Here is a 14,593-nt window from a genome sequence, read left to right on the forward strand (position 1 = left end):
GTGTTAAAAAATGTTTAACAAATGCAGTTAAATGTGTGAATACTTGTGGTATTTTTCTTAAAACTATTGGAGTAGGTCTTATTCACATCAAACTTCTGATTATTTAATTTTCCGGACTTATGGTTTATTTCATCACATTTGAAATTTCAGTTTTTAATATAAGGACGAACTTTTGTACTTTATGTTTTGTATTTCATTTGGACTTAGTCATTTATTTATCAAATTGTTCCCTTTTAGAATGGAACAAATGATGCTAACGTGGAAGAGTTAAACAAGAATGATGATGAAGTCCTCAAAGGTGGTTCTGGAGGAATGGATAGGGGAGAAGTGGAAGATATCACAGGCAGTGACAATGTTTTAAATCCGAACGACATAATTGAGGATGATGAGAATATGAGAGAGAAGTATGTTGATTTTAAAGAGAAATAAGATATTGTTAGAAGTTATAACAACATCTGTAATTGTAAAAGTGTCTTTTTCAGTGATTTAATGGCGGGGATAGAAGGCAAGGGAAAAAGTGGTCGTGGAGAAACAGAAAACGACGATATAAGAAATGAAAAATCAGAAGATATGAAGGAAGATGACAAGGAATCCAAAAAAGAGAAGAAATTAGCTGATGATATTACTGATGTAGTCGTACAAAAAACTCTTCCAAGTTAGTTTTCAAACAAGTTTCCTGTTTTTTTTTTTTTTTTTTTTCTTTATAGTTTATTCGATTTATTTTTCCTAGTGATCCAAATTCTTTCGATAAACAGTAGCATTTTCTATTCGATTTGGTAATAATTTATTTTTAATTTTAAGACGGTCAGCAAAAAGATGAAGAAGGACCCGAATTTGGACATCTTGATGGAAATAATAGCAGTTTGCGCGAACAGATAGTCATTGATAAAAGTTCGGTAGAAGAAGCAAGAAATTCAAAAGGAAATAGAGACCAGTTAAGAGACTTGAAGAATATAAATGTAGAACAGGTGTGTCGTTAATGTACGTTTGATAGTCTAGTTCAGAAATTCTCAAATTTTTAGCAGTCTGGCAAAAAATCTCAATTGATTCTCGAGAGTTACAAAACTCCTTTAATTTTAGCATATATCAATTTTAATTATTCTACAAATTTTATGTGTCGTAGTATCATCGATACTGGGAGACCGATGACTAGACATTAAAGTTTTAGTTTTATTATTGCATCGTTGAATGAATACCATTTTTCAGAATGATGAAGAAATGACGAAAAATAATAGTGCCGGAGATGAACATGAAGTGGACGAGGGCGATTTGATCGATACTGATATCTGGGATTCCGATTTCCAAAGCTCTATTATCCACTCGACAACAAATTTTCATCGTTCGGTAAGCTTTTTATTTGAAATTGAATTAAGTTGGAAACTTGTCTATTTCATTTTGAAATTATGACTCATGACTTGTTGTTTTTAATTTCCAAAGTTTTTTAAGAATTCATTTTTTGTTGACTCTTCGATTTTTACCCATTACGCTAAAATTTTGTTTTCTAAAATAGGAGATTGAGAATAGGTTAGAATACCGAAAGAATAGTTTCAAGTCACAACTATAAAAATTGCAAAATTTTTATTTATTAATTTTTATTGTAACAGATGGGATGTTCAAATTCGACAATTACTTTGCTAGATACAGAGGAGATAGGTTTGTCGAGCGCCGATGCAGAAGATCGATGGAATAGAATTTCTGATTCGGTTTCTGTTTTAGCAGCTGAGCTTTCGGAAAATCTGCGAATGATTATTGAACCAACAGTGGCTTCCAGATTTGAGTAAGTTATTTCTAGAATACATTTTAGGATAAAAACTTGAGAAAGTAGTTGTAAGAAAGCAGTGATTGTCAGATTGCTATCTGTAAAACCTAACCTGTATATATGACTATATATTTTTAAAATATCCCCATTGTCCATTTTAGAGGTGACTATCGAACTGGTAAAAGACTCAATATGCGTCGTTTGATTGCATATATTGCTAGCGGCTATAGAAAAGATAAAATTTGGTTACGTCGTACAAAGAAAGCTCAGCACAACTACCAAATTTTAATAGCTGTTGACGACTCATCTTCTATGCACGATAACCAAATTAAATTGGTATGTTTTGAATTTTATTTTCAGTTTTAACTTTACTTGTGATTTTCTATTTTGTTTCTTAAAGTGAAAGCTGCTTGGTAGATAAGTATACACAGTCGAAATTCACTGCTGCATGGAAACTAGTAATTTATTGTTTTTATTTTTCACGTGCTTTCACTGTTTTGCCTTTAACACTTACAGACTGGTTGATAGTGTATTGCTTAGAGTCATAGGTAGAATCGTAGATGGTCAGTGTAATTTTTGAGGATAATATGAATGTTTCAGAAAGCTTGTCAAAGTGTTGCTATGATAGAAAGTGGATTGCGAAGACTTGAAATAGGACAGTTGGCAATCTGTAAATTTGGTGGTTCGGTGAAAATGATTTCCGACTTTGGAGATCGTGGTGGCAGTAGCTTGGGTGGAAAATTAATAAACGAGCTAAACTTTGGTCAAAACCGAACCGACTTAGTCAATTTATTGAACTGTAGTAAAAAAGTTAGAATTCGTTGAAGTTTTTGCAGTGGGAGTAATTATTTTAATGGTGGTTTAAAATTTTTTGATTTTTAACTTGTAAGAATGAACATTTTGCTTGTGGGGAAAGATTTTCTTTTTAGTTTTTTGAGCAAGCCAGAGGACGCGAAAGAAACAACCAGATGTTGATCATTGTTTCGGATGGCAGGGGAGTATTGGTGGATGGCGCTGAGGCAGTGAAAAAAGTTGGTTGTCTTTTCATCCATAATCAGTTTCGTAATCTGTTATGTTGAGATATTCCAGGCTTTATCTTCTAAGCTTTTATAAATTACTTTTGAAAAATCAAGTGATAAGATTTAAATTCTAGGCTGTAGCAGAAGTGCACGCTGACCGAGTTACAGTACTTTTTGTGGCAATCGACAATGGTGAAAAGTCAATCGTGGATATGAAAGTAGCTGAATTTACAGCTGATGGAAATGTGAATCTCATTCCATATCTGCAGAAATTTCCGTTTCCGTTTTATGTGGTTGTTGGACATGTTGCCATGTTACCAGCTACAATTAGTGATGCAGTCAGGCAGTGGTTTGAGCTTACTACGCGTGACTCGTGATTTTGTTCTTATCAGATTTGATTATTATCAGATATTTGTATTTATGAGGTTTTCATTGAAACCTGAACCATGGAGACTTCATTGACGCTTCCATTTGATTCTAGGTTCAAAATATCATTTGAAATTGAAGAATTCAAAATGAAAGTTCTTGCTGATGCTGAACATAAGATTTTTGTATTTGAAATGAAGGATTTAGAATCTACAGTTGGGGTTTTGAAAAGTTTGGGAGAATTCGAAAGAGAAAAATGAAATTTACACCCAAATTCGAACTCAGAATTCTATGACAACTTGATTCAGAATAGCTACAAATCTCGAAAAGTTCTGATTAACTAACTCTGAAATGAATACCTCAATTCCTGATCATTGCTCAATATGTTCAAGTTATTGCATTACGGGTAGTACTGTCATACATTGTTGTTTTTTGAATAAAATTTTTTGAACAACTTAAGTGTTGTGCATCACATACTTACTCAATTTCTGGTAGAGATTCGAGGACGAAATTAAGGATTATCATTTGTCATTAAATTAAGGATTGATTGATGAAATTAAACATCGACTGAAACTTGTCACTAACGTTCGATTGAATTCAAATGTGCATATTAGTTCTGCATCTTTTTATCATCATCTAAGCTTCACGAATATTCTCCAGTTCATCCTTTATATAAGATGTTGAGAACCGTAAGCAAATGGAAAACCTCAGCAGATATCGCAGTTTGCAAAACAAAGATGCACATAGCTTCAAAATTCAAAAGGAAAGTTTATACACATCATGATGATTCCTTGCAACAATATGTTAAAATCTGTTTTTAAAATTTTTTTAAAACTGTAAAAATGAATTCTTAGTTTAATTTTTTGGAATTTGTGGAATAAAATTTTGAATGCGATAAGAAAGGAATGACCTAATCATATTAGATATGCTGCATACTGTATCAGATGTACTGTAACATACAATGGTTACATACTGTATCCTACTGGCATACTGTAGCCTATTTATTATTTCATATCAGTCTCTATGCGCTTATTTGTAGCTCTTCGTAAGCAGTAACTTTCTTTTGTTTTACAGTAGCAATCTGTGCATATTCTAGAACAGTGCTGCACTTGCAAGCAATCCGTCTGGATGCACGTTTTAAATTGCAAACGTGCAGATGAGCATGCAACATGCAGATGAGTAGCAGCAGCTATATGCAAATGTGGTGGTATAAAGAGGAAAAGATACATACACTAAAACACGGACGTCAATTAGTACAGTAAATACGGTGAGATTTGGTGCTCTAGATTGTAGGATTTTTTGGCGGTGCGCATTTGTGTGTTTTTGTTCATTGAGATGTAAGGTTTAGCAGTTCAGTTGAATGAGGATATCTGGGATATCCTGAAAACATCCGCAGTATCAGTATCCGGAATTTTAAATCGTCCGTTATTTACAACCAAAAATCATGGTAGTACTGAGAAATGTTTTCTTTCTTAGGATAACTAAAAAGATTTTCATAAAATGTGTCATTTACAAAAGCCCATTTTCTTTTTCCCAGCTATGTTTATTTTTTAACTTTGAAGATTTTTTTATTTTTGCTTTTCTTTTCTTCATTTGTAAAAGGAAGAAAAAATGAAATTTCAAAAGTGATCAACAATTTCAAAAAACTGAATGAAATAAGCGAAATAGTGGAAATAGTAATATAAAATATAATATGTAGTGTAATACCAAGACATGTGTCAATCAAGTATGACGACCTGGTAATTCCGTTATCCAGCTAATTGGTAGCAATTGTATTAATTTAATTCTGTTCAAGATTATCAGTGTTTTTGCGGGAATACTTAACAATACTTTTTTGTTTTATGTTTGCAGCGAAAACGGAAAAATGCGTTCCGGAAGTAAATCCTTAGTAGCTGCACCACCAGATGGCAGAGCTCTTTGGTTGCGACATGACGGCTCATCAAGTTTGTCTTTTCTACATTTATATCTAACATAGGATTTTCAACATTCATCTTAACTAGAACTTTGGCTTTTTTTCTTATTTCGTTTTTCTTGTATTTGAAGTGTTTTGAGTCTTCCTAAGCGATGGAATTAGGATTAATTCAAAATTGAGAAAAATCAAGCTTATGATTGTAAAGATCTTTGTCTTCTCATAAAAACGATTGTTCTATTGTTTTTCAATCTAACAGTTATATCCAAAATTTGTAATTTTCACTAGATTTTGAAAATTTCTATTTTAAATTTCTATGCATTAATTTACAGTAAATTTAATGGCAAGCACGTGTTTTATTCCGGCTGGATTGGCATTACCAGTGGGTGATTGTTTCGAAGTTCGAATTTTACGAGTGGATAGGGCGACGAAATGCTTATATGTAAAACCGTTATGTAGCGACGATCAATATGAGCTCAGTGTAAATCTTTCCAGTGCGGCAGTAGACGACACAGAAGATTCATTGCGTCCTGCGGTATCGCAACCACTCAGCATGAGTAAGTTTGACTAAATCTAATAACGTGTGACGCTGTGGGTTCATGTTAACATTAAAAATTTCTTTGATGTATGGCTTCACACTAATTAAATTTGTCTTCATTAGTTGATTCTATTGCAGATATTATCACGTAAACTTGCTACATACGTGGTTGCTAATATTGCCTTACATAATCAGTTATTTCCTACATCCATGTTTTTTCATTACAAAACAGTTTGGAAGTGGCAGAGTATTTATAAAACTTTATCACTTTAAGGCACCGTGTATATGGTACGAACAGAGAAGGGATATCAAAGGGCGGTATTACTAAAGAGAGACAAGACAATGACATTTTCGGTATGCTTCATTACTTCGATGAGGATTAACTTATTATCTCTCTAACATCTCGATGATAGCTAAATCACTTAATCGTTCTTAATTTTTCATATCCTGAATCTATAAAAGTTTCTCATACAATCATTACACAATTTACTGGTTAGAGAGTAGTCGATATTTCTAAGTTTATGGATTGTATTTAAAACTTTATGAGGGCAGCGCAGCGTTCCCGAAGAAGTTTGAAGTCTATCAGTCGTTTTATCAAATGCATTAGTGTGCTACTGTCCACACTAAAATAGATTTTAAAAAATCATTGATAGCATTTTCATTAAATCATCTTTCAATTGAGTAGACACAGATTATGAAAATGCCATGACTTTAGATGTATGGTATTGATCTTGGAGAGGTGTATGATATAAGCGCAAATGACATATGTGAATTATTGCCATCTTTGCGTGGTATACCACCTCTTTGCTTATGTGTTATTTTGGAATCTTGTTGTAATACAAGCAAATGTGAAGAGTTTGAATTCTTGGAAGAAGGAGCGATTTGCATAATCAAAATTTGTAAATTTTCTTATGATATTTTATATCAGATTGCATTCTTATCATTTTCATTTTGTATTATTCATATAAAGTATGAGCCGTAGAACAAAAAACATAGCATTATTTCGACTTCGAACAACTTTGCAGATACTTCTATGAGTTTTCCAAACGTTTTAGATCATATTATATTACTAGTTATTGAAAATTCCGTCTCATTTAAGGCAATGAATTCCCCTCAAATTATCCTCAACGAGCAAAAGAAATGTATCCACCAGCAATCATGTCGCAAATATACAAGAAAAATGAGGATGGAAAGTTTGTTGAAATTACATGTACCGAGAAGGTAAAAGTCAGGTTATAGAAGCGTTTTTTCTATGCGAGCCTTTTGGATTATTGAAAGCTTAAATTTTTTTTTGTTACAAATAAATTATCATGGCTGCTCACTTGTTTTAAAGTATCGTAGTAAATTTTTTGAAAGACGCTAAGCAAAGCAAGCAGAAGTCTTAATCTGCTTCTCTGAGCTCATAAATGCAATACCGTGTTCCAGATAATTGAAAAGATCCCAGAAGCTCCTCTAACTTCTGTTACTGATGAGGTTCAACATGTCGGATCTGATGTTACGCATGCATCGGTGATCACTAACTCAGTTGCTAGCAGAAAGACTTTTTTCCAAACATGTGTCAGTTTTTAGAAAAATAGAATATTTTTGAAATACATTTTCTTGATGGATTTTTTCTTCGAACTTTCGAAGGTCCTAATCAGTGCATATTTGCTATGTGGAAGTGTGGAAATGCTGATAACATTTCTATTTTCAGGATTAACTGGGCAACAATTTCTTTTTTAGAGTTCTGAACAATTTCCTATATACTGATAACTTCGTATTGTGAAGATCTGTTCCCATAAAAAGACTGCGTAAATATGTATATATAAACATTTATTTGTATACACTTATATATATATAAAATCTGTTTCTCGCGGGATTTACTGGAATGAGGGAGGCAGGCGCGAAAATTATCGGAATACCATATGATGATATTAGTAGCAGTACAAATAGCATCAGTGATAATTACGTAATGACGATTTAATCAGACAGGCATGGTTCTGTTCTGTGGTCCACTTTTTTCTCATTTCAAGGAACTTTGAGTTAAATGTATTCATTTATATATCTGTATATATATATGATCTATTGATGAACATTCTAATTTTTGATCTAATAATTTTCACTAACAAACACTTTCCAAAAGTTTTAAAGTAAATCCTCAACAGAATGAATTAAACTAATGAAATAGTCAACTAGACTAACTTCTTATTTTAAATCCTTCTCTCTTTTCATTTTAATGCCTTCTCCAGTTTTTATTGATAGAAATTCTCATTTACAAATTTTGCTCAGTTTTATCCATCGTTATCTTTCCTCATTCATTATAGTTTGTTCTAGACTCTTGTTCAGTTATTTACATATTAAAAGCGTACTAGAACTGGAAATTAAAATTTTGACGATGTCCAATGGGTATTTTTTTTTCGAGTTTTTAAATTTTTCCAAAATTTTGATTTTAATTCGATGATTCTTCAAATTTGCAGAACATTAATATTAACGGTGGTAATAATAGTGGTATGCCTCGACGTCGATGTCGGGCATTGGTAGTAAAAAGTGCATCGGTGCCAGCAATAACTAGAGATCCAACTTTGCCGTTTATGTTTCAAAAGTTCAGTGTTTCATTACCGGCTCGTTTGACAGCACGAGTAACTGAGCGTACAGACTACGACACCTATTTAATGAGAAATCCCGACGTAATCGATGATCTGGCAAGGGTTTGTTCTTGTAGGTTGATCGTAGTTGAAGCATTTTGAGAATGTTTATACATTTTAAATGGATTTACAGTCATGTTTGCTCAAAATTAGTGTTGGTTCATTTTGCATCATTTTTCATCTGTATTTATATTACCCTTTAATAAAACACTATCTCATGTAATTTAGTTCAATGAGGAATTATTATTAGTTATTTTAAGCGTATGGTGACAGCGACAACACCTCTAACATCTCGAGTATGCTTAGATCGTGGTATTTGTTGTATAGCTCGGTTGATTCGTCCAGCACGGTCAAACAGCTCATCGTTTCAGCCACAAGCATTCAGGTATGTTAGTGATTTAATGGTTTAACTTGCCAAGTTGATGTCAAATTTTTACTGCGAATAGGATTGGTATTTCCAATATATCACTGTTATGTTTTTTCGAAATTTCTCGCAGTTCTATCTCTTTGACCGTGTATTTATTTTTTCTATCAGTGGTCAATTAATTTTTTATCCATTTTCTAATTTCCTTTAGTTTCGAAAGGAAAATTTTAAATTTTCAAGTGAAGTTTTTGACTTTTTTCTGTGTTAATTGTTATCCATTTATTTAGAGCAATAGCTAGCCATTACCGGCCAGATGATAACACTTGTGAAGTATTGCTTGTTGATTTCGGGCAGACAGTTGTATGTAGTGTGTCAGACTTATTTGAACTCCAGGATCAGGTGAGCATTTGTTCATTGAGTTTGAATACATTGTGATATTTGCAATGGTCAAAAATTATAATTCATGGTGACATGGCAGTCGACTCTGTATTAGTTGTGGCTGTTGTGTTTTCTGGTAGTAAATTTTGGAAATTGTGGCAGCTGTTTCATGAATACGTACATTTGCCGCAGTTTCATAATTGGAACATAAAATTTAGTAACCAATGGCGAATTTTAGCCCGCTGAAGTTCTTGAGAAGCCAATAGCATCATTTCGATGTCGAGTGAAGAGGTTTTCACCATCTAAAAAGAATGTTAATAAAGGAATAAGGGTAAGGCAATGCTGCGTTTTTCAAACCCTCATATTACGCAAAATTCGAAATTGGCAATAATTTAGGTAGAAAAATTGAGCTAGAAAATTGATGCGTTTTCTAAATACTTTATCATGTAATTATTATGTAATTTATTTGCTTGTTTGTATGCCCATCAAATATGTTTAGTCATATTTTTTTAATAAATACCCTATAATTACGTCTAATATACATAATACGAAGAAATTATATTTTATGGGAAAATACCTTTGGTACTTTTAATGAAATGTTAAATGTGATTTGATATTATTAATTGTTTTCTTATTCAAGTCCTAACGGTGCTTTTTTTTTCAGTTACTTGATGAAAATAATTACAATGTTTGTTTAACATTGAAATGTGCCCGTGATTTGTATTGGGCAAAAGTGACGTTATCAGATACAGATTTTGTACTTTATTACAAGAAGCCACGAGTTCGCAAAGAGGTGGATGAAAAAAAAAGTGTGAAGCAAGGGAAGAATATCAATAGTGCATCACAGGGTTACTCTGATTCATTGTTATTTCACTACATTAATTAATGCTTTTTTTGTAATTGATTAACTAAATCATAGTATAACAAAATCACCATAGAAATTCAAAGAAAAACAGTCTTCACGGAAAGCTTTGACTTTCAGTTCTTACGTCTTTCTCTTGGCTTTAATTAGTTTAATTCAATTAAAAATTTTTTTGAACGTTTTTATTAAAATTTTTTTGAAACCAAAAATGTGCCAAAAATGGATGCTGTGAGGGAGCTTGAACAACGAAAAGAGGAACTACATGAGGAAGAAGAACGACTGCATGAGCAGGAAGAAATGCTGAGAAAGGAGGAAGAAAATTTTACAAATGAAAGGTTTGTTGTCGAGATAGAATCGCGTGGATGAAATATGAGTTTTGTTTTTTAAGCAATGGAATTGGGACAGACTTTTATTGTCAGAACACTTTGATTTATCAAGAGATATTTCTTGGGTATATAACTAAGATTATTCTTTTCTAGCATCAAGAGGGAACAAGAATTACAGCTGGTAGCATTACAAATGCAGCTATGGGATATATCAGCAAAATTGGATGTGATTGCTTCTAATAACTCAAATCTTGTGAAAGCGGTATGTATTATTCAGGTCTGCAAAGAATTTAGTGGAGAAAAGATTTTGTAAATCAATTTTTTCACGATTGATTAAAATTAATAGATTTTCCCAGAACAATTCTACATCCTATTTGTTAATCATTTACTAATTGGATCAGTTGTTATATTGTCATATTTATTATGAACAATTATTATTTTGACTTCATGAAAAGCAGTGAAGTCTCGCTTGTCAATGCATTTGTCCTTGAAGTTTGATAATTATCAGTTATCTTTTTGCTCTTTTTCTTTTATGGCTTCCCATATTTTTTTGATCAGAATGCAAGAGCTGAAGAAAGCTTCTTTTTTTTTTTTTTTTTTTTTTTTTGTAGAATGCTTTTTGTCCGCAACTACAACAAAATACTTATTGTGAAGTTCCCATGTATACCACAAATGATTACGGTCAACGCGGCGACGGTTACGGTAATGATAATAGTGCGGCCAGTATGCAACAACAACAGAACGTCATCGTGAACCAATCTTGGGGAAAGCAGTGGTCATCTTATCTTCAGCCTTCACATTCATTGGACTCCACAAACCAATGCGATCAGCCATACCAGCAAATGTTTGTCTTAGTACCTTTTAATTAATCGATAGTAAAATATGCTACGTTATTGGTAGTAGTGTACCACATATCCAGTGAAGTCTTATAGAAGGGTTCCTCAGGGGGTATCATAGGAGGTTATAGAAGGAAGCAGAATTATTTTTTAGAATTATTAGACAACTTCTTTTTCTTTAAAGCATAAGGAAATTCGAATTCACAAGGATTTAGTTATGCAAATTTCAATGTTGTATTGTTCGATTTTTTTGGTATTGCTAGTTTGTCTATATTTAGTCCTGAAAATTTTTCAGATCTACAGAAAATTTTATATATATACTAAATTAAAACTCGAAATTTTACAGCGTTTCATTTTAGAAATGGTATGCGCTCATTAATGCCCTATGTGCCGGATGCACAGATGTCATTCCCGAATGCAACAATTGGTCATCATTTTGAGATTCCGAAATACAACCAAAATATAAACAATGTAATGAATGTATTATAATTGACGTGTCAATTTAATTCATTCTAATCTAACTTAATTTAATTGGTTTAATTTCCTGAATAGAAGTAACATCGGAATTTGCTGAGATTCGCAGTTTAGTTTTCCAAGCAGTTTAGGCTATGAGCAATTGATTTAACACATTCGATTCGTTTATTCATTTTATTTAATGTCGTTGTACTATTTTCTGAAATTCTTTGGATAACGAGCAATTTTAAGCATCGGAAGTTTAAAGATGAGACTTTCAAAAATTAGATCTTGAGATAGAGTTGTACCTTTTAATTGCTATTGCAGCATAATTTTCCTGAAAAATGGTATTTTCCGCCAAGAAAATGGCGAGTTGCATCACCCAAAAGAACGCGGGAGCCGATGCTCAATGATACTTCTTCGGAAAGCAACAATGGACATTCAACAATGCAACGATCATCACACAATAATAAATTTCAGCCACTATTTCGCTCCAGTTCAAAAACTAAGAAACGTTCAATGCAATCAAAGGCTACCACTCCTCCGACATCAAAAACAAATTCCATGGTTTCGAATTCAAGCACAGGTTACAAAGTCTTACGAGTACTTCTTTTTTTTTTTTATCTAAAATTCCTTATTTTTTTATTCCAATATGCATCACCTAGTTTTACTTATTTCTTATTTTCTGTTTACTATTATCTTCGTTTAACACTATGTTTTATTTATTTATCAATAGTTTTATAAAAAATTTTCTTTCGAGTCAAAGTCGAAGCTAATATGCTGTGATAGAGATATCAGAAACTTCAAGTAATGGTTAATAATCGCTCCATTCATTACCAGTGGTACTGAAATTCAACAAGATTTTTTAAATTTTTGTTTATTTTTATTTTAGATTGTAAAATTTCTGTATCAGTAGATTCTTTTTGGGATAGCTGCCGTCGTAAATTGGAATATGGCGAACCGCCACACCGCACAATCAGTGATTATTGTAATATTGTTAAGAAACAGTCGCATGGTAATTGCTAGGAATTTATTTCTACCGTTATTATATTTCGCATCTTTATGAACAATTTTGCATGAATCGAAGAAGTAGCCCAATGGAAATTTTTATTTCAGACGTGCAAAGTAATTTTCCTAAACGTTCAGTGAGTGAAACTTCGCAATATGTGAAAAATTTGCCGGAGTTTTCAAATCAAGCAATTCCGCAGGTAATACTGGAGCATCGGTGGAAAACTTTTGTAGTGATTCTTTATTTCCATTTATTTGTAATTGATAAAAAATGTTTGTAGTAGCAAGAAGGGGTAATAAGAGGAATGCGTTTGGTCTAGCTCATTTTCAGAACTTCATATCATAATATTCACAGGTATCCGATTCATCACAAACAAGTTTGATTAAGAAACCAATTTATACATCCGACGAATCAGCTGATTTTAGTCAATTGTGCGTTAAAACAAGTAACTATGAAGGACAGGAAACGGTACTTATTGTTTTACAAAACTCATGATCTGGTAGTTCTACCAACAATCTAGCTTAGTTTTGTTGTAAAATGAATTATAGAAGAAACCGTTTCTGATTTCAGATTGTATCTCCAGAGCCAATCTCCTTGCATCAAGATGATCTGCAGTCATTTCCAACTTATCAGGTGCAATAATTCTATAGTATAATATTCGAAAATGCATGATATTCTATACTAGATATCACTAAAAAACGATTTAATCTAATTTTTTCAAAAATCGTACTTTAATTTTAACTCTAAGGTTAACAGTGTTTTGTGTTGTGCTGCATTATTGAATTTTCAGATATATCATAAGCTTATCAGTATAGTTAATGGAAGTGAATTGATGGTACGAAGAGTTGGTAGCAATACTGACTGGCCAGTATTTTTTGTAACCCCAGCTACAGTATCGCAAGATATATCTGCCGAATGTTTTGCTTCGTTGTATCCGACAGAGAAACTGAATGCTAATGAAATGGTTAATTTTACTCACGTTGGTATTTTTATTTATCTTTCTCTTAGATTAATGGCAAACATGTTTCATTATGTTGCTGAAAAGCTAAAGTTTACAAAAACATTATGGGAAGAAACTTCTATAGTAGAGTTACGAAAGAAGTTCTTAAACAATTTTTTCCCTTTTATTATTGTATATTTGCAGGCAATTGGTGCACTTTGTATAGTACAGTGTAATGATCTTAGAAAAACGAAAGTTAGAGCAATTATTGAACACTTCATTGAAAACGTTGTATATGTACGACATATTGACGATGGGCATACGGAAACCATTCGGCAAAATGAATTATGGTCTACAGAAAACTTGGTAAACTTCGTTTGGAACTTCAACAGTCTTAATAAGCTATTTCGTATTAAATTATCATGTTTTTTCTTAATTAAGCCTAGATTCTGGAATATACTAATTAAATATTTCAGTCTCCAAGGGTTCGTACTCAACCTGCTCTAGCAGTACCTTGTATTTTGGCTTCTGTGAATCAAGCAGAACTGGTTAAAACGATTAGTTCCCGTGTGAGTGAAATACCTTGTGTTGGTCAGCTGATGCGTATTCTATTCAAAGAACAACGTAATTCAGACGGTATTTGGGTTGTTGAATTAATAAATGAAATGAATGACGATGACAAAATTGAATGAACTTATTATTCTTTTGATTGTTATTAGGAAATTTTCTGAAAAAAAAATTTTCTTATATCCTTATCTGCATCTATTCAGACCAAATTGCTTCTTGTGCAGTATTTTGTGAAATCAATTTTTTGTTTTTTTAAACAATACCAAAGGATTTGCTTTGCTGTAATCCGAGTGCATAAAAAGTAAATAAACATTCACATTTTATAATATAACTAACTACATGAAAGAATAATGCTTATTTTTAAACTAAGAAATTTTTGCGTTGGAAATTCATCGTTTCTGAAAAAAAAAAATGTTCCTGAATATCCAGCTTGCACGGCTGATTTTCCCTTTAATTTCTTTTGCATGGTATGTTCAACCAATTTTTTGAATTCGTTTGTTTATAGTTTCCTCATCTAATTTATTGGCAGCATCGATGTGACAGTAACCCACCAAATAGAGACAAACTTAAAGTTATCGAAAAATCTTTTGAATCTTTTACTTTACTATAAAAATGAAATTATTCTGTCTGGCTTACCTAACGG

The 14,593-nt window shown here is 32.4% G+C and overlaps 2 protein-coding genes across 2 annotated transcripts in view; both read left to right on the forward strand.

Moving 5' to 3' along the window:
* Bm4440 (Uncharacterized protein) overlaps positions 1-3,155 on the forward strand; it is a gene marked incomplete at both ends in the record, with an annotated part of 31,049 nt that extends 27,894 nt beyond the window's left edge. Inside the window, 9 exons of the mRNA XM_043082401.1 lie at positions 238-404; positions 483-655; positions 802-968; positions 1,207-1,344; positions 1,605-1,777; positions 1,921-2,095; positions 2,360-2,569; positions 2,689-2,790; positions 2,913-3,155. Of these exons, the coding sequence (XP_042938335.1) occupies positions 238-404; positions 483-655; positions 802-968; positions 1,207-1,344; positions 1,605-1,777; positions 1,921-2,095; positions 2,360-2,569; positions 2,689-2,790; positions 2,913-3,155 (1,548 nt within the window). The remainder of the gene's footprint in view (positions 1-237; positions 405-482; positions 656-801; positions 969-1,206; positions 1,345-1,604; positions 1,778-1,920; positions 2,096-2,359; positions 2,570-2,688; positions 2,791-2,912) is intronic.
* Positions 3,156-5,008: 1,853 nt separating this feature from the next.
* On the forward strand, positions 5,009-14,075 carry Bm11059 (Uncharacterized protein; the record flags this gene model as incomplete). The annotated part of the gene is made up of 23 exons (XM_001896527.2): positions 5,009-5,087; positions 5,386-5,610; positions 5,866-5,945; positions 6,307-6,490; positions 6,691-6,812; positions 7,017-7,100; positions 8,048-8,278; positions 8,476-8,600; positions 8,867-8,978; positions 9,196-9,288; positions 9,622-9,821; positions 10,053-10,154; positions 10,299-10,407; positions 10,757-10,989; positions 11,341-11,461; positions 11,762-12,020; positions 12,327-12,449; positions 12,551-12,642; positions 12,798-12,911; positions 13,014-13,076; positions 13,234-13,407; positions 13,588-13,749; positions 13,860-14,075. The coding sequence occupies 23 exons, from the start codon at positions 5,009-5,011 to the stop codon at positions 14,073-14,075; spliced, it is 3,303 nt and encodes a 1,100-aa protein (XP_001896562.2).
* Positions 14,076-14,593: the final 518 nt, after the last annotated feature.

The sequence above is a fragment of the Brugia malayi genome (assembly GCF_000002995.4).
Source record: "Brugia malayi strain FR3 genome assembly, contig: Bm_v4_Chr4_scaffold_001, whole genome shotgun sequence".
Classification (NCBI taxonomy): domain Eukaryota; kingdom Metazoa; phylum Nematoda; class Chromadorea; order Rhabditida; family Onchocercidae; genus Brugia; species Brugia malayi.